The 20,624-nt window shown below is 50.3% G+C and overlaps 1 protein-coding gene across 1 annotated transcript; it reads right to left on the bottom strand.

Moving 5' to 3' along the window:
• Positions 1-1,133: 1,133 nt before the first annotated feature.
• LOC120390537 (IgGFc-binding protein-like) lies at positions 1,134-18,769 on the bottom strand (the record flags this gene model as incomplete). The annotated part of the gene is made up of 8 exons (XM_039513265.1): positions 18,634-18,769; positions 17,599-17,652; positions 7,470-8,693; positions 5,548-6,146; positions 4,124-4,688; positions 2,770-3,365; positions 1,679-2,249; positions 1,134-1,186 (listed from the first exon to the last, which is right to left on the bottom strand). Coding segments are annotated over exons 1-8 (3,798 nt in total), but the record flags the coding sequence as incomplete, so codon positions are not given.
• Positions 18,770-20,624: the final 1,855 nt, after the last annotated feature.

Below are 20,624 nucleotides of genomic sequence, written 5' to 3'. Positions count from 1 at the left end.
TGAGAGTGAACAGCACCCAGGGTCCACCCCCACCCCACCCCCGGATGGGTCGGCCAACCTGGGCTGAAAGAACCACTGAACTCGAGTGAGAACATCAGAATGGCCATAGTGGGTCAGACCAATGTCCATCTAGCCCAATACTCTGTCTCTGGCAGTGACCAGTGCCAGATGCTGGAGAGAGAATGAACAGAACAGGGCAATTAGTGCATGATCCATCCCCTGTCATCCACTCCCAGCTTCTGTCAGTCAGAGGCTTAGAGACAACCCGGAGCATGGGGTTGAGGCCCTGAAAATCTTGGCAAATAGCCGTTGGTGTCCCTATCCTGCTTGAATTTATCTAATTCTTTGTTGAACCCAGGAATAGTTTTGGCCTTCACAACATCTTCTGGCAACGACTTCCACAGGTTGACTGTGTGTGGTGTGAAGTGCTTCCTGACTGGGTTGAAGATGGAGCATGATAAGTTTATGAAATTCCTAGACAGGAAAGGACCTGTCCCATTCCCCATCCTCCAAGCCAGCCACTTACCCTAACTGGGGTCAGGATTAGACCTGCAGCCCCCTAGAGGGGAAAGGGAACATGTCCCTTTCCCTACCTCCCTAAGCCAGCCAGTGTCCCGCGCTGGGCCGGATCAGACCCAGCGCCCTCTAGTGGGGAAAGGCTCCATATCCCATTTTCCATCCAGTCCCACGGTTTTCCTGTGATGAATCCCTAGCGCATGGCATAGTTTCATTTCCACATGCAAGGATCACACAGGGCAGGTGTTTGGATGCTCCTCTAACCCAATGCCACTGAGTGCAGCGGAAGTCACATGGGTGACTGAAGGCAGGACCTAGCTGTAGGTTTTATGTCTCGCTGCACTGAAGGGCACAGACACACAATCACTGTAACTCCCAGTGGGAAGCTGGGACAATCCCACACCTACAAGGGCATCCAATGCCAAATGACAGCATCGAGGATGACAGCCGACTCATATCCCAGCACCCACCTTGATGTAGCGTCCGTCACGCACGCAGCCGCATCCTTCCATGGACGTGCACGTTTCCCCATTGAATGCGTAGCCGGCGTCGCACTGGCAGCCTTCAAAGCATTTCACAGTGCATTGGGCAGGGGGGAACAAGCCAGCACATGTGAAATCACAGGATCTAGTGCACAGCTCGTAGTGGCTGTTGGCTGGGCAGGTGAAAGCTGGAGAGATAGAAGCAAATGAGAAACGGATGAAAAACTGAGGCTATGTCTGCACTACAGCAGCTACAGCGGCACAGCTACAGCACTGCAGCTATTCTGCTGTAGCACCCTGGTGTAAATGCGTCCTACATCAACTGAAGGGGCTCTCCCATCCATGTAGTTAATCTACCTCTTTGAGATATGATAGCTCGGTCAATGGAAGAATTCTTCCATCAACACAGCTGTGTCTACAGTGGAGTTAGGTCGACCTAGCTATGTCACACAGGGTGTGTAATTTTCACAGCCCTGAGCGATGTGGCTACGTCAATCTAATTTTTAGGTGTAGTGTAGACCAGGCCTGCCTCAGCCATCCCACCCCCTGCAGCATGCTCCCAACCCAGCTACTCACTCCTCACAAAGGTATCTGACAAGCAGAGAGATTGTGATACCACATCACTAGCTGCAAATACAACTGAAGATAAGAGCAGGCTGTAGATTGTTCTGTAAACTTACGGCAGAAGGAGGCTGTTCTCCAGGCACTGACTGTGCCTCCAGCTGCTTGGCACCGGGCCACATAGGCCTGGACACTCTGGCAGAGGATTTCTCTTGCTCCATTGGCAGCACACATGTCATAGAGACAATGGTTGAAATACTCAGTAGGGCTGACCAGTGAGTGACAGTGTTTAAAGGGACCTGACGTCGCTTTGATCAACCCACAGGAGCTGTCAGCCTGGTACGGCTTTGTCTGAGCTTCATCACAGACCGGGCACCTTTTCCCACAGCCATCGGTGCACGTGGCACCATCAACAGGCACCTTCCAGGAGGCCCCGAACTCATCCGCGTTCTGGGTGCTCTTCCCACTGGGCAGCAGGAAGTCGTCATTCTTGTCACCGTTGAAGTTGCTGCACAAGCCGCACACGTGTCCCTTGTAGGAGCTGGGGATGGAGACTAGGACATAATAGGAGGTGTCGTAAAGGACTTTGAGGCCAAAGGCAGACTGGACAATGATGTTGTTCCCCTCCTGGTTGATCCAAAGTTTCCCATCGTCCATAGCCAGCGGGAGAGTGTAGAGCTCCCCGTCCACCTGTGCCAATGAGAGGGAAATTCACCCATCACTAGTGGGGACTCATCAGCTGTGTCCTGGTTACAACACACAGTGTTAGTCACTCTAGGCTAGTGGTTCTCAACCAGGGGTACGCAGAGGTCTTCCACCGGGTCCATTAACTCATCTAGATATTCGCCTAGTTTTACAACAGCCTATATAAAAAAACACTAGTGAAGTCAGTACAACCTACAATTTCAGACAGACAGTGACTTGTTTCTATTGCTCTCTATACTATACACTGAAATGTACATACAATATTTATATTCCAAATGATTTATTTTATAATTTTATGGTAAAGATGGGAGAGATTTTTCAGTACTAGTGTGTCTGTGACACTTTTGTATTTTTATGTCTGAGTTTGCAAGCGAGTCGTTCTTAAGTGAGTGAAACCTGGGGGTGCACAAGACAAATCAGACTCCTGAAAGGGGTACAGTAGTCTGGAAAGGCTGGGAGCCACTGCTCTAGGCTACAATGAGAATAATGTCAAAGAGGGACTTACCGTGACTTTCCACTTCCTTCCCCTCTCCATGGTGACGGTGTAACCATGAACGGAGACCACCACCAGCCGTGCCACTGACACTTGCCCATTACCGTAGCTCTCATTTTCTACCACCACGGAGAAGTTTGCCAGCCCAGCATCACTGCTGCAGACTCTGGCTAAGCTGTAAGTGCAAGTGCCCTGGAAATCAAAGGCCCGTCCGTCAAAGGTCAGATAGTGACGATCACCAGACACCACACATTTGCCGCAGCCCATGGTGTGGCAGCCTAGGATTCCATTCTCCACCCTGCACTGCTCGTTGGCTCCGCAGGAGGCCTCCTGGCACTCGACGACCCCGCTGTCTTTGCATCGGCACCGTTCCTGGCAGGAGGCGCTGGCGTAGAACTCCTCTCCCTTCCTGTAGTACCTGCCCTGGTGCACACAGCCGCACTGCGCGACGGGGACGCACCGGTCTCCGCTCAGGAGGAACCCGGCGTCACAGAAACACCCTTCAGCACAGGGAGCATCACAGCTGTCCGGTGCCGAGAGGCCATGGCAGGTGGCAGGGCAGCTGTTCCCACAGAGCTCGTAGTGGGAGTTACGAGGGCAGGTGGCACCTGCAGGAGAAGATCAGAGCGAACGTGCAGACAGGGATGAGAGAAAGAAGAAATGCAAAGGTAAGTTGAAGGAAATTTCTCTCAATTCACATCACTTAGAATAGGATTGTTCCGGTGGGGTTGGGAGCCAGGACTCCTGGGTTCTATTCCTAGCTCTGGGAGGGGAGTGGGGCCTAGTGGTTAGAGCAGGGAGGCTGGGAGTCAGATCTCCTGGGTTGTATCCCAGATGTGGAAGAGCGGTCAAGTCTAGAGGGTTAAAGCAGTGTGGGCTGGGAGTCAGGACTCCTGGGTTTTCTTTCTGATGTTTGGTCTAGTGGTAAGAGCTGCAGACAAGGGGATCTGTTCCAAGTTGTGTTTCGAATTCTGGCAGCGGGCTGTTGTGTATTGTTTAGCGATAGGGGACTGGGAGTCAGGATTCCTGGGTTCTGGTACTGGCTTCTCGTGTGACTCTGAGCAAATCAATTTATTTCTCTCTGCCTCTGTTTTCCTGCACTCTTATGGGAAGGATGAACTGTGTTTGCAAAGTGTTTCCAACCCCCTGGGAGAAAGCTGCTGGCAAGCAGACAACATTACATTACTACAGAATAAAGTTAAAGCAGGTGACCCTTACTGTCTGTGACACTGGAGGAAAACTACTGCAAGATGATAGCTCTGTAGGGCCATTGACACACAGCTGAGCCATTCTGAGCCCACCCTGTAGAGGGTGCTGCACATGCACACTACACACACATAAAACAAAGTCAATTAGCAACACTCACTGCAGAATGAGACCGATCTCCACTGCCCTATCTGGATGCCCCTGGCCTGGCAGGCTGTCACATAGGCGCTGATCGCGCTGCAGAGAGCATCACGGTGACCCTTATACTGGCAGGTATCAAAGACGCAATCGTCGAAGAAGGGAGCTGGGTCGATGACCTCATGGCACTCTCTGAACGGCCCGTCCCCTCTGGTGATGACCCCGCAGTACCCATCTCCCTTGTAGGGTTGTCTCTGAGCCTCTCTGCAGACTGGGCAGTCCTTGGTGCAACTGGGCAAGCATCCAGGGACCTCCCCCACCTTCCAGCTCTCTGCGAACTGGACGGCGTTCGCCGCCCGGCTCCCGTCCCTCATGGTCAGGTCGTCACTGGCAGTTTGGTTGTTGTTGCCACAGAGGCCGCAGAGGACGTTGGCATAGGTGTTGGGCACGGTGACCCGGACCAGGCCACTCCCGTCGAAGGTCACCGTCAGGGCGAAGGCGGTCTTGATGGCGATGTGGGATCCACTGACATAGGCCTGTAGCTTCTCCTCATGGTAGAACGGCAGGTCCATGAAGACTCCATCCACCTGGAACAGATGTGGCAGGACCGGGGGTTAATTTTGAATGAACACTGCAAGCAGAGAGTGGGGATCCAGAACCCCTGGGTTCTATCCCTGGCTCTGGGAGAGGAGTGGTGTCTAGTGGATTTAAGCAGAGTGGGCTGGGAGTCAGGACGCCTATATGCTCTTTGTGGCTCTGCAACGGGAGTGAGGGCTAGTGGTTAGAGCAGGGGAGCTGGGAGCCAGGACTCCCGGATTGTATTCCTGGCTCTGCAAAGGGCGTGGGGTCTAGTCCTGAGAGCAGCGTAGAAGGATAGGTCCACAAAGATGCTATTTGTATAGAAAAGACGTGTCAGGGATGGTGAAGGTCTGAATTCCCAGTTACACTAAGTCCCTTTCACACCTCTTGGGCGGGATAAGTACAATTTATTTCAGCTTTGGCTGGCAGAGCAGTGTAAAGGGCCTTAGCACAACAGAAATCAGGGTCAAGCACCTTAGCAGAGGAAGCTTTTAGGGCTGTTGATTCCCCTGGAGTCAATGGGGCCAGATATCACAGTGGCATGAAGCGGCCACAGCTCCACTGGAGTCAATTGGGCCCAATCCCCAGCTAAATGAGTAAGTTGTTTGAGTGCAGAGGAATTACAATGGCATAACGTATCAGAGGGGTAGCATAATATAATGGCATAACTGCACTTACAGGGAGGAGAAAATCATTCATTATATATTCACAAAGGGCACTCGGTTACTTCCCATACGCCCACCAGCTCAGTGTACAATGGACACAAGATGTGGTTCTACAGTGGGGACTGAAATCAGGGGCAATGTATCAACAGGAAGAGTTCCTGCTCACAGCTCCCCGGGTAGTCCTGTGGCTCTCCGTCCCTACCTTGATCTTGCGGGGATATTGCTGGCTCATAGTGATGTTTCTGCCGTACACCTCCAAGGTCACCGCTTTGGTGTAGGACATGGCTTTTCTGCCGTGGTTGTTGTTCTCCACCTTGATATTGAACGGGGTGAGCGTGGGGTCCTCGGAGCAGACCCCAGCCAGCTGGTAGATGCAGGTGCCCATGAAATCGTACTTTTTCCCATCAAAGGTGGTGTAGTGAGGGTCCCCGGAGGCCGTGCACGTGGAGTAGCTGATTGTATGGCAGTCACGGACTCCGTTGATCACGACGCATCTCTCATTGGCCTTACAGGTGGTCTCCTGGCAAACCACCATGCCCAGGCTGGGGTCACATCTGCACCGAGAGCGGCAGTTCTCATCGTCCCAGAACTCTTCGTTGGGTTTGTAGTAGCGGCCATTGTAGTCACAACCACAGCTCCCCACGGGGACACACTGGCCGGCACTCAGGACATAACCGTTGTCACACTGGCAGGTCTCCACGCAGGGCTCCCGGCAGGAGGAGGGGGCAGTTCGGTCAGAGCAGCTGGCTGGGCAGGCGTTTCCACAGGCCTCGTAGTGGCTGTTCTCAGGGCAGGGCAGGACTAGAAGGGGGTCAGAGAGGGGGAGATTTAACAACACAGGAAATGAACTAAAAACACCTGCTTAGATGCAGCAAGAGCCAGAGACAAATTCTAATGTGCAATCGACATCCTCTATATCACAGGCCTGATATACAAGCAGGCACACTAAGGCCACCTCTGGAGCCCAGCACGGGGAACAACCCAGTTAGGGAAGGGTGTTTGCTAGCTGGGAGAGCAGGGAAATGCTCTCTGCTTATAGAAAACCCAAGAAGATCTGCAAAGTGCACCCAGAGCAGACTAGCCCTCACTTGTCAAGGCCTCACCTGGAAGCCCCACCCACGCCAGATGGCCTAGGACTCAGCACCTGTGCCACTGAAGTCAAGCGGTTAAGTAGATCCTGTATTTCCAGGTAGTATTTTGGATGGATCTCACCTTTCCATCTCTTTCTGATTCATCCCTCTCTTCCATCCAATCCACCCACCAAATCCATCTCTCTCTTCTGTTCCTCAGTTACATCCCTCTTACACAATATTGACGACCCCATATTTGAAGTTATTCGTTTTCACAACCTCCTTACATTTACTGGTAAGAGCAAAAAATATATTGATGAATACAATGATACAGCTACATAACTGGAATGTGGAAGTGTTTCCAAAGGTTGGCCGAGCATACTTGACCTTGAAGCATTAGGATGCACAGGGAGAGGAGAAAGTGAGATTGTCTTTACTTTTGATTGTAATAAAATGCTCAATGCCTCCCAAGATCCCTTAATTGTCTTTTGTGACTTCTGCTGAGGGGCAGGGGTGTGTCATGACTCTTTGGTTGAGGAACACTTCTCTAAAGCATTCAATCCATCCATTAAAAAAATCCATTTATCTAATCAAGCCATATAATCCAATAAATCAGTAAATCCACTGCATGAGAGACTATCTGCCTATCTTAGGTAATTATATAGCACACATTGCTATACTCTCTGAGCAGCTCACGATATGTAATATATTTACCCTCCCTCCTCCTTGTGAGAGACACCGGTGCTGGTATCCCCATTGTACACATGGAAACAGAAGAAATGACCTGAAAAAAGTCACACAGGAAGCAGCTGGAAGAACAGGGATTGGAACTGTGGTCTTCTAAGCGTAGGCTACAGTTACAGAGTCTAATATCAGAAGGCACCATTGTGATCATCTACAGGCCAGAGAACATCTCCAAAATAAACCCGACAGCAAATTTGTTGTCATTTCCCATCCTATGCAGTTCCTAGGGGGAGGAGTGTTGCCTGGATATTAAACACACACAAAAATTACTTACTGCCTGGGAATTATAGAAACACAAAAATTGACTTACTGTGTGCACAAAGGCCAGATGAGCCATATCCACCGTAATCATTCCCTCCAAAGCTCAGCAGACCAAAGGGAGAGCTCGGGTGCTCTATGGAATGGGCACTAATCCCTATGCCGAAGCTGTACTCTCCCCAAGAATACTCCGTGCCGGGGATCTGCCTCCACTGGACATTTCCTATGGCTCTCTGATCAGAGGTGATCCTGCTGGACTCTGAGCTCTTGACTACGATCAGCACATGGCTCTCAAAATCCTTCACACCATCAATGTGGTAGGAGTGGCAGTAGTTCGTGATGGGTGGGATGTTGATGAGGAACGGGTCATATGTGGATATCCCATTTTTAGCACCAGTGAAGAAGAGAAGAACCTGGATGCCAGCACTAGCGGAGATGTAAAGTGGGTGAGAGACTTGGACTTCAAATTGAACAACCTGCCCAGCCAATATGTTGCGGGATGCTTGTGTGGGCCCTGACTGATAGTCAATGCGAGTGTTTTGGGAGGCGACGATGTACGCAATATCAAACTTGTCCTGGAAAGACAGAGGAGGGACGATGTATGTGCTGCCCCAGCTGGAGACAGGCAGGAGCTGCTCGAAAGCATGATCACAAGCGGTGTTTTGGGCAGCACAGCTGTGCCCAGTCAAGACGGCCACATGTTCCCGAGACTCGATTTTGGTGCCAGATAAATCCGCAGAGCTTTGCAGTTGCAAGGCTTGGTAGGGAGCGAGAGTAACAGTGAGTTTGCTCCCAGAAGCATAGTTCTCCTGTTTGAACATTACAGCCCCTTTCAAGTAAATATCAACTGTAGTGGGAGCCTGCCCTGCTACGACAGCAAACTCTTTGTACTGGTCTGTATGTTTGTCAGGGGGAGTTACAATGTAATATACAGTACCCAACTTCTCAGTGGGGTACACTACAGTGGTATCGATGGAATTGGGCTTTGAGTTAACAGACAGGACAGAGATGTCTTTGTCAGCCTGAATCAGGATGGTGCTATCAAATGTTTGGCTCCCAAACATCTCTACCGAGGCTGGGATCTGCATGGTCACCGTCTGTCCTTCTCCAACAGGCGTCACTCTCTGGAACGTACCCTTGTTCACCGTCACAGTAACCGTAGTGGAGGCATGGTAACCAGTGATGAACAGCTTGCAATCTGCTCCGACACTTTGGACATAGTTTTGCATGAAGACCGTAATAAATTCTTTCCCACGGAAACTTGCTCTGCAAAGACCTGAAAGTAACAGATTGTGGGTTAAGAAAGAGGATCAGAAACCCCACACCAAATCACAGCTGGAAAAAGAACCCAAGTGTCCCAACTTCCAGATTCACTGCACTAAACAAGAGATACTAGTGACCCTCCCACAGTGGGAATAGAGCGCTGGAGTCCTGAATCTTAGGCCCTCTTAGTTCAACCCTAAATCCCACTTTCCTTACAAATATAAAAATCGAAACCAGGAGTCCTGATTCCCAAATGTTTCTGCTTTAACCATTAGACTATCACTCTCCTCCTGGAAAAGGAAGAACATGCAAAAGAAGACCTATCATGAAGAAGACCAAATACAAGGACCTAATAAAAGTAGAAGAAAAATAAGAAGAAGGTTAAATGTGAAAAACATGAAGAAAGCAAATCAACCATTGCAGAGATGCCTGAATTTGAAAAACAAGAACCACTGAATATGAACACAAAGAAGAAGACCACAAAGAAGTGCCAACAAACACAAGGAAGACCAAATGTGAGGAAGACCAGAAAACCAAGAAGATGAGAACCAAACATGAAGAAACTCAAAACTGAGCATTAATGAGAGAAAAGATGGAAGCTAGAACAAGACAGTGAGTGTAACGCTGACAGACGTTGGTGGGTGGGGGTCAAACTGGGGACCTCTGGAAGTTAGTGCATGAGCCTCTACATCAGGGGTTCCCAACATGGTGCCTGTGGGCGCCATGGTGCCTGCAGGGGCATCTAAATGTGCCCGCATCCTGGCCGTCGGTCGAGCATCTGCCGAAATGCCGCCGAATTTCAGCGGCATTTCGGTGGCGACGCCTCTCAATGACGCTGCTTGCCGCCGACAAGCGATGTCGTCGAGAGGCGTCGCCGCCGAAATGCCACTGAAATTCGGCGGCATTTTGGCAGATGCTCGACCGCCGCCACGGTCCTTCGTCTGGCGCCTGCCAGACGAAAAGGTTGGGGACCACTGCTCTACAGCATGAGCTAAAAGCCAACTGGCTGTTAGCTAAGGCTGTAGAGCACTCATTGTATATCTCTCTCTAAGGGGTCTCGGTGCCACTAGATGGGACAGAACACCACACCCAGGAGGTGTGTGGGTTACATGAGCACAAAGAAATCCCAAAGTGAAGAAAACTGAGCATGAAGACAGAACAAGAATGAGCATGAAGAAATCTCAATTTGAAGAAGAATGCTGAACACAAAGACAGAAGAATGAGCATGAAGAAATCCAGACTTAAATAATATTGAAGAAAAGAACACAGCAGAAGAAGATTGAACATGAAGAAGATGGAACAGTATGAAGAAGAAACGTGAAGAAATCCAAACTTGAAGAAAAAGATTGAGAATAAAGAAGATGGAAGAAGAATGAGCATGAAAAAATCCAAACGTGAAGAAGATTGAGAAAGAACAAAAAGTATTAAGAATTTCAATCAAAGAAGAAAACCAAATAAAAAAGCAATGAATTACCATAGATAAGAAGAGGAAGAAGAAGACCAAACATAGACATGACTGAGCACAAGAAGGCTAAAAAGGAAGATGAAAAAAAATCAAAACAGAAAAAAAAATAGAAAAACCAACAGGCCACATTTTTGTTTATTGTTTCTATTTACATTTTTAAATAAACAAATAATTTCAAGGTGGGGAAACCCATCAGTTTTGCAAAAGTTATTTTTAAAAGGCCATTTTTAATAAGAATGCTTTTAATTTAAAAAACCTTAAGCCAGCTTGACTATTTAACCATCTGAAGACACCTGTGCAGCTTTGCCTGGTGCTTAGGGGCAGTGTAGTATTGTGGCTAAAACGGGGCACTGGGATTCATAAGACATGGTTTCTGTTCACAGGTCTGACCTTGGCTTGCTGGGTGATTGTAGGCAAAGCACTTCCCCTTTCTGTGCCTTAATTTCCACAACTGTAAAATGGGAATCATGATAATGACCTGCTTTGTAAAGCACTTTGATGAAGAGGACTGGATAGGAACTGATTTTCCCACTGAGAATTTTCAATATTTCTACATTTTTTCCCATTCCAAATGGGAATGAAATGTGGAATGCTGAAAATTTTTGCAAACCAAAACTCTGAATGTTTTCTCAGTTTGAATCAACTGAAACATTTTGAATTGATCATTTCAAAACATTTTGTTCCAATTTTGATCTTTTTTTCCACATAGTTTTAGAATAAGTAAATGTACAGGTCAAAACAAAAAGTCACTTTGAAATGAAAGAAACAGATTTTTTTTGTTGTGAAATTGTCAAAACAGGATGTGGGGTGGCAGGTCTGGGGTCAGAGGAGGAGTACAGCATTAGTTAATTCGCATTTTGAGAGGTCAGGGAGAATCTGTGAGCTCAGCACAGTCTGGCGGCACTTTATACAGATGTGAGCGCTTTGCTTTCTATTGCGTCCTTTAGCAAGAGGCTCTGCAGCAGGGTCAAAACCCCGTATGTCATTGTACATCTGTGAGAGCAGGCAGTGTGAGGCGAAAGTACGCACCGAGGGCCAAGTCGCTGCTCTGCAGATCTCCTGGACCGGCGTCTGGGCCAGAAATGTCGCTGATGAAGCCTGGGCCTTAGTGGAGTGAGCGGTGAGAGCTGGGGTCGGTACACCGGCCAGCTCATAGCAAAGGCAGATGCAGGTCGTGATCCATGAAGAGATCCATTGAGAGGAGACCAGGAGGCCTTTCAACCGGTCTGCCACCGCAACGAAAAGCTGGGTCGATTTCCTGAGTGGCTTTGTGCACTCGATGTAGAAGGCAAGGGCCCTGCAAACATCGAGGTAGTGCAGCCACTGTTCCCAGGGACCGGCATGCAGTTTAGGGTAAAAAACTGGAAGAAAAATGTCCCGGCTGGTGTGGAAGGCCAACACCACCTTGGGAAGACAGGCCGGATGAGGTCAAAGCTGCATCTTATACTTATGGAAGACTGTGTAAGGCAGTTCCGAGGTAAGGGCCCTCAGCTTGGAGACACGCCTCGCCAACATGATAGCGACAAGGAAAGCTGTCTTCCAAGAGAGATATATGAGGGAGCATGTGGCCAGTGGCTCAAACTGGGGCCCCCATGAGTCTTGAAAGGACCAGGTTAAGGTCCCATGTGGGTACTGGCTGCCGGACCTGAGGGTAGAGACGGTCTAAGCCCTTGAGGAAATGACCAACCATCGGATTGGCGAAGACAGAGCGGCCAGACATGCCTGGGTGAAAGGCCAAGATGGCCTGACAGAAGGGAGAGGAGCCCATAGAAATCCTGTCTTGGTTGAGGAGGATACGAGCACTGCTGTGGCTGCTGAGGCTTGAAGATTTTTCACTGGGTAGCCAGGGTGTGCATCACCTTCTCAAGTCTATGCGGCCTTGAGTCAGTCTATTCTTAAAACAGGCCCTCTCCGTCGAAGGGGAGGTGCTGCAGTCTGCTGACGCTCTGGGGTCAGCCCGGAGGCTTGCAGCCAAGAGGTACACCTCATCGCAATCCCTGAGGACAAAGTATGCGCGGCTGAGTCCGCAGCATCCAGCAAGGCCTGCAAAGAGGTCCGTGTAACTGTTTTGCCCTCATCACCTAAAGTCCCAAACTCCTCTCTGAACTCAGGAGGCATCAGCTCCTTAAATCTCAGCATGGAGCTCTAGGAGTTAAACTTGTAACGACTCAGGAACACCTGCTGATTAGCGATCCTGAGTTGAAGCCCCCCCCCATAGAATAGACTTTGCATCCAAACAAATCAAGGCGCTTGGCGACCTTTGACTTGGGTGCTGGGGCCTGCTGGCCGTGCTGCTCCTTTTCGTTCACGGCCGCAACCACGAGCAAACAGGGCTGTGGGTGGGTGAACAGGTAATCATACCCCTTTGAGGGGACAAAGTATTTCCATTCCACCCCTGTGGCCATCAGGGGAATGGATGCAGAGGTCTGTCAGATTGTTGTGGTGTTAGTCTGGATGGTCCTAATGATAGGCAGGGCCACCCTTGATGGGGTTTCTGCAGTCAAAATGTCCACCACAGAGTCCTCCGACTCCACCACCTCCTCCACCTGCAGATTCATATTTTGTGCCACCCTGCACAGGAGGTCCTGGTGGGCACAGAGGTCTATTGGAGGAGGACCCGAGACCGCAGTACCTGCTACCGCCTCATCAGGTGAGGAGGAAGAGGAGGCCACGAGGAGAAGAAGGTCATCTAGAGTCTCTTGCGTTGCTGGGGCCTGCTATTCTGTGTCACCGATCTCGGGGGCCGGCCCAGGAACCGGAGTCTGAGGAGATCCTGAAGTGGGGAGAGTAGCTGCCACTGCCTCCATGTTCCCTGGAGCAGGCCGACAGGCAGTAGCCTCCGGCACTCATGGCTCAGACGGGGCCGATTGGGAAGCCCCAGACGGAGCACCTTGAGCCTGGTGGTACATCCATGGCATCCAGAACGGCCACTGAGTGGGTCCCTGCCCATGCGCCTGCCAAGACTGCGCCTCTGTCTCCAGGTGGCTACGGTCCGAATGGCGACGGTCCAAAAATCACAACCCCACGTCCGATCCCGAAGAGCAAGAGGTTGAGCATAAGGGCCATGGTGGTGCTAAGCAGATCTGCGCCAGTTCACGTCGACAAGGAGATAAGGAACGGTGCCGCGAAGCTGGGGAGTGGCACTGGGACTTGGACCAGTACTGGGACCTGGAATGGTGTCTGGACCTGGAACAGGGCCAAGACACTGAACGGTGTTGAGAACGGCATTGAGTCCGGGATCTGCTCCACGATGATGACCGGTGGGTAGAGCGGCGCCACGATCAGGGTTGGCGATGGGAGCCGGAGTGGAGCCACAAGTACAACCAGTACCACCAAGGAGAGCAGTGCTGGGGGATCGGTGCCGTAGCTCAACTGACGGGGCTGACGGGTGAATCAGGGCCGGCTTGCTCGGAGACGGTGCTGTACGCAGAGGCATCGGGGCCTTGGCATGTAGCTGAGGGGATGCCAATGCCGTCATGGCAAAAAGGTTCCTCACAGCTGCAAAGGCGTCCGGGGTAGATGGCAGATGGACTTCCACCACGCTGCGTGTCAGAGAGTACAGTGGTACCAGACTCAATGGCTCCTCTTTCAGGGCCGGAGTCAACGGTGCCGGGGCCGTAGCCTTTGCTCCTGGGCGCTTCCCTCCGGGACACGCCCCCACGGGCGGCTCCAAGGAAGCTGGTCTCTGCAAAGGTGAGCCTCCCATTTCTGGCTTCCAGTGCTGCGTCTGACCAGGAGAGCAGGAGCGGTGCCGGGCTGATGTCACCGGTTGTGGTGCCGGGGAGCATCGGTGCCGTGGTTCTCGGTCAGAGTCCAACCATGGTGCAGCCTCTGCTGCTGCCGCCAGGGCGGTGCACACCAAGGTGCTCGGTGCTGGGTCTTGCTGCGCCACAGGAGGGCTCAGAGCTGCCTCCCTGAGGAGCTGCTTTAATCGAAAGTCCTGCTCATTTTTAGTCCGAGTACGAAACCTTTTGCAGATCCTACATATCTCAGCTTGATGAGCCTCTCCCAGACACTTCAGGCAAGAGTCATGGGGGTTGCCCATTGGCATGGGCTTAGAGCAGGAATTGCAGGGCTTGAATCCCGGAGCTTTGGGCATGAGCCCGAGAAGAAGAATCGGGGTGGAGAGGAAAGCCCCCTCCCAACCCAACTAACACTAAGTAAAAACCAAACTAAGAACTATAACTAACTAACAACTATTATCTATAATGCTAGGGAGAGTGGCGAGCAAGCGAAGCAAGACTCTGCAGTTCCAACGACCATCATGGGCGGTAAGAAGGAACTGAGGAGGCGCTAGGTCAGCTGGTGTATATATCAAGCGCCATGAAGGCGCCACTCCAGGGGGCTCCACAGCCGACCCGCTGGGTATTGCTAGGATAAAACTTTCTGACAGACATGCACATGGTGGAATCGATATGAGCAAGCACTCGAAGAAGAAGTAAGGATACCAAATCTGTCATGGCCATGCTGGGGATGTAAGAATGACTCTGGGTCGATCCACCTGTATCTTGTGAAATATTTTGAACAATGGGGAAATTGTCGAAAAGCATTGTGTAGGGGTGCATTCCATGTGATGACAAAGGTCTCCCCTCAAGACCGGTGACCTAATCCCGCTCTTGAGCAGAACTGTGGACATTTGGCATTGTCGGGTGCGGCAAAGAGATCTATGTTCAGGAACCCCCTGCAGTGGAATATATATTGTAGGGCTGTTATGTCTAATTCTCACTCATGGTCTTGTGAGAAACTCATGTTCAATGTGTCTGCTGTGGTCTTCTGATGTCCAGGTAGGTACGTGCCCAAGATGTTGATGTCATGTCGGATACACTAGTTCCACAATTTCAGTGCTTCTGAGCACAGGGACTGTGACCTGGCTCCTCATTGTCTGTTGATGTAGAACATGCCGGCGATGTCCGTAATTATTCTTATGGTTGTTTGATCAGTGATAGGAAGGGTCAGCACACATTGCAGACTGCATGCAGCTTGAGGACATTGATGTACAACATGGACTCTGAGCGGTCACCAAACTGATGGTCCGCTGAAGATGGTTGGAGCATCTGGACCAGACGTAGGCATCTCAGGGCCTTGACCAAAACTTCAAAACTGTGGTTTGGAGGTGGATGTATGAGGCACAGCAGGTTGTGTTGGTGTCTGTCTGTGCTTGGGAGGGGACCTCTGTCACCAATGTTGCGGGTCATACTGCCACTGAGGTGTGAAGTGTGGAGGTTAGGACCTAGGGTAGGCTGGTATCTACCCTGTGTTCTCTTCAGCGCCGGTGAGTGAGTGGAGTGTCGCTCTAGAATCGTTTAAGGTATGCAGGGATTCAGCTATGCGCTTGACAAAGAGTGTAGGCCCCTCAAAGGGGAGATTCTCAACAGTGGTCTGCACTCTCTGGGGAACCCGGAGAGGTGAAGCCATGATGCTCGTCTCATAACCACCGATGTTGCAATGGAGTGGACAGCTGTGTCTGTGGAGTCCAAAGAGGCTTGCAGTGCTGTACGGACTAGGAGTTCTCTCTCCGTGATCAGTGCCTGGAACTGTTCCCTTTTGTCCTCTGGGGGGTGTTGACAAAAGTCTTGGCATTTCAAGTAGTTTATATGATTGTATTTTGGCAGGACTGCCTCATAATTAGCGATGTGGAACTGGAGTATAGCTGGCGAGTAGGCTTTCCAACCTAAGAGGTCGAGGCTTTTCCAGTCCCTGTCATAAGGGGATATTATACAGTAATGTTGCCACCCCGTCTCTTGTACCACATTGACCACCAGGGAGTCTGGAGTAGGATGGGAAAAAAGAAACTCCATGTCTTTAGTGGGGACATAGTATTTCTTGTTCGCTTGCTTGAAGGTGGATGATATTGAGGCTATGGTCTGCCAGACTACCTTGACGGGTCAAACAAGGTCTCATTGACTGACAGTGCTATTTTGGCAGATGTAGAGGCTTGCAGGATATCAGGCAACTTGTGTTGTTGCTCTCTGACTTCCTCCAGAGGGATCTGGAGAGACTCCATCATCCTATCGAACGGTTCTTGAAAATGTCTGCAGATGTTGGAGATGGTGGCATGATGGCCTCATCAGAGGAAGATGAGGAGAAGTGCGTTGGTGCTGTCACCTCTTCCTCAGTTTCTTCCTCCTGTTCCACTAGCATTTCTTGTTCCATATCAGGCAGTCTAGAGACTGATGAGGATGGAGATCATCTTTGTGTCTGCCTCTGCTCCATGGTTAGTTTGGGAAAATGTGACACTCTGTACCCCAAAGCAATACCCTGGTACCCCCATATTTACCCTAGTGATATGATTATGATATCTTTTGTACAAAGTATGCCTTGTGAGGCATCATTCTAAAAGTCAACATTAATATCTTGTTGGATTGTACATGCTCTCATTGTATGTGAAGTTATGAAGTTTTGCTGTGTGAAATATGTTGTGAAGTTGGAAACACCCACAACCAGCCTTTCAGGTACAATGGAGAAGCCAGACAGCACTGATGGCCCATTAAGGGGAGACCACACTACCAAGGACTATCACAGGATCTATATACAATGAAGACTTCTCAGAGGGAGCACATAGACAATGGACACTGCTTGACTCATGTCATAGCAAAAGATCTATAAAAGAGGGGAAGTGACATCATCATTTGTCCTCACTCCCATCACAACTCAACCCCTGGAAACACGTCTGGAGAACAAAGACTGAACTGGGGAGGTGGTCCCAGCCTGGAAAGGAGAATCCCAGCTTGTGTATGAAGGAACTACACCATCAGAGTGAGACACTGCTTGATTTAAATCCTGTCTAGTTTATAGAACACAGATTGTGATTCTACTTTTATTTCTGCTCAGGACTCAGTCCCAGACTAAAGGTGGTTGAGAAGGAACTGAGGGTGATTGGACCATACAACGCTATATAGACACTGCCACCTCAGAGCCCTGGCTCCAGTTGTGGCCGGATGCTTCAGAGGAACAAGATTAAAAAACCCTCCCAGAATACATAGGAGCAGGAGGTGGGGATGTGGAGGGATTCCCTTCCTGACCACTGATGGCGGCCGGCTGAACCCTGAACATGAGCCTTAGGAACATACGACAGAAACCGGAAGTTAGCCCCAGGCTGTTAGGCCCTACAACCCATTGTACAATCCCACGTAGACATTTCTCCTGCTCTCTCTGAAAACTAATTAACTCGCTGCTTTGCTTCAATTTTTTCTGAACCAATTACACTGAAATTGATGCAGAATGTTCCACAAAGCCACAATTTTTGACAGAAAACGTTCAATGGGGAAATTACTGAGTAGCTCTCATCTTAGATCCATATTTAGACACTTAGGGTGTAATGTTCAACAGCGTCTAAGTGATTAAAGAGCGCCAGTCCCCCGAGCTTAACCAGCTTAAGTATCCCACCCCTAGGTGCCTAACTTCAGACACCCAGGGTTGAAAACTTTGCCCTGGTATTTTGATCCTTACTCACCGCACAGAAGCACCAGCCAGGCACAGAGCAGCAGCGTCCCCTTCATTGCCATTGCTGGAAAACAAGGAAGCGAAATGTGTCAGATTAATGCAGAAAGAAGGTAGGGCTATCAGTGTCTGAGGACACTAACGGGGATCAGATGCCAAATTTATCCCCTCCCTCAAATGGGGGGATAAATGGAAATGGGGACAAAATGGCCTGCCTGAGAGGTAGGTAAATATGATTCTCTCCATGGGGAAAGTGAGGCACAGAGAGTTGAAGTGACATGAACAAAGTTGCAGACTCAGTGACACAGCTGGGGATAGAACCTGAGAGTCCCGACGCCCTGTCCCCTCCTGCTCTCACCACTAGACCCCACTCCCCTCCCAGAGCTGGGGACAGAACCCAGGAGTCCCGACTCCCAGCCCTTCCTGCTCTAAACCCCAAAACCTTCCTGAATAAATACAAGAGAAGAATTTGAAACAAAGCAGCATTAGATGTATTGCGTCCAAAATCACATAAAGCAGAGGACCACATATGGCAGGTATCTGTCCATCTATCTGTCTGAGAGAAACATCCTGGGTGAGGTAATATCCTTTACTTGACCAACTTCTGTGGGTGAGTCAAGCTTTCAAGCTACACAGACCTGAAGAAGAGCTCTGCATAGCTCCAAAGCTTGTCCCTTCCACCGACAGAAGTTGGTCCAATAAAAGATATTTCCGCACCCACCTTGTCTCTGTAATATCCTGGGACCAACATGCCTACAACCACCCTGTAAACAATATGTATCTTTCTATCCCCAAGTACACCCCTCTATCTATCCCTAGAGGCAAGAAGGGGGGGCTGGGAATCAGGACTCCTGCTCTCGATTTCAGATTTTGCTGCTACGTTGCTATTCATATGTGCACAAATCACATCACCTGCTCAGAGCCAAAAACTCCCCTCCAGGGGGTTTATGAGGCTGGATTCCCTGCACTTGAACTGCCCAGATCAGACTCAGGTGAATGAGCTTCCTGCACCTGTGCCTCAGGCTGTTCTAACACGGCCCCCTCTTACCCAGGTTGTCTTGTTCCTTTTCACAGCAGAAAAAGTAGACATTGCTCCCAGTCTCCGGACCATCCCCACTGCCCTCCCTGATGTCCACCACCATCTTGAACCAGGAGAGGGCACCGTCATTGCAGAGCAAAGCCATCTCATAGGCCCTGCTGCAGAGGGCTTCCCCAGAGGTGCTGTCAAAGGATGAGCTGGGCTCCTGGGGCCAGCATGCACTGGCCTTCCCACTTCACGCAGCCGCTCACTCTGTCTTGGAGCGTGCAGGCCTGTCTGGAAGAGCAAACAAGCCCGCCTGCAGCAAGGCAGGTGCATTTTTTCAGAGCAGTCGCTGGAGATCACGCTTTCCCCAGCCAACTCCATGAACACAATAACAGTCACCTGATGGGATGGGCAGAAACTCACCATCTGTTATCACTATTGTTACAAGCATTTGTATTTCAGTGCTCCACGAGGCCACCACCTAGACCTGGGCCTCATTACGCTTGGTGCTGCACAGACTGAGAGACAGTCCGTGCCCTGAAGAGCTTAGAATCTGAATGTGGAAGGGGAAACCAAGGCACAGAGCGGGGAAGCAATTTTCTCAGTGTCACACAACAGGCTGGTGACACAGGCTGTGTCATCACCACAGTGGCATAGCTGCACCTTCACTGGACATTTTGTGGGTGTACCTCTGGGGGAAAAGCCCACACCCCTGACTGATATTGCTATGCCAGTGTTAGTTTTAGCTGAAGACTTGGCCACGGCTGGGAAAGGAGCCCACAGGTGCAGGTTGCTTCCTACAATCATTTGGGTCTGTCTCACTGAATCAGTTCCCTGCAAATGCAGGGACCTTGGCCATTGGCTGCACCCCAGTCTCCGCTGCTCTCTGCCAGTGGCACAGAGCAGCTTAGTCTCCAGAGGGCTGTAATAATTGAGTCTACTCCTGGCTATTGAGCTCAGTACAATGTAACCGGGTCAGGTTTAACAGCCTGTGACGTGCAGGAGGTGAGACAAGATGATCTCCTGGTCCCTTCTGGCCTTAAACTCTATGACTCTATGAACCCAGAAGTTGAGGGCTATTCACTAGGCCACACTGCCTCCCAAAGAGAGGACCATTGCCCCCATTTTGCAGATGGGGAAAAGGAGTCACCGAGTGATTTATTCTGGGACAGAGCTGGGAATAGACGTGTACGCATGATGCTTTAGTGATGCTCTTTCCTTTGATGAAAGATGGGTCTGCCCAAGCTATCCCTCTGCACCCCCACCTCCCATATGATGAAGCTGCAGTGTAGGGTATATGGCTTCATGTCCCCATTATAGCTCCAGCCTGGGGTTACAGCCCCACGTTGCTCAAACAAGATGGATTAGTCTCATCACAGTGTGTGGAAATGCGGATGATTAACTATGCCACTAAAGCCGGATGGGTGACCATAAGGGCAGCATTGAGCTCTAGGTTTTATGTGTCACCACCTTGCACACGCATCTCCACACAGTCACTCTCCAGCTTCTGCTGGGAAACCAGAAGAGCCCCACAGCTACAAGGGCATCGGCGAAGACAGCCAGACAGATAACCCAGCACCCACATTGATATAGCATCTGTTGCACATGCATCCGCAGCTAGCTGGGGATACGCAAGCCTCTCCATCAAACATGAAGCCAATGTTGCACTGGCAGCCTTCAAAGCATTTCCTGGTGCACTGGGCAGGGGCAGACAAGCTGGTGCAAGTGAAATGGCAGGATCTGGTGCACAGCTTGTCATGGCTGTTGACAGGGCAGGAGAGATAGAGAGGAAGGTAATAATTGGAGATATACCAGTCTCCTAGAACTGGAAGGGGCCTTGAAAGGTCATTGAGTCCTGCCCCCTGCCTTCACTAGCAGGCCCAATTTTTGCCCCAGAACCCTAAGTGGTCTCCTCAAGGACTGAACTCACAACGCTGGGTTTAGCAGGCCAATGCTCAAACCACTGAGCTATCCCTCCTCCACAAAATGGTGAGGGGGACCTCAAGAGACAGAGA

This window comes from Mauremys reevesii, linkage group 24 (assembly GCF_016161935.1).
Source record: "Mauremys reevesii isolate NIE-2019 linkage group 24, ASM1616193v1, whole genome shotgun sequence".
In the NCBI taxonomy this organism is placed as follows: domain Eukaryota; kingdom Metazoa; phylum Chordata; order Testudines; family Geoemydidae; genus Mauremys; species Mauremys reevesii.
The sequence above is the reverse complement of the archived record's forward strand: the minus strand, read 5'-3'. Positions and strand labels throughout refer to the sequence as shown.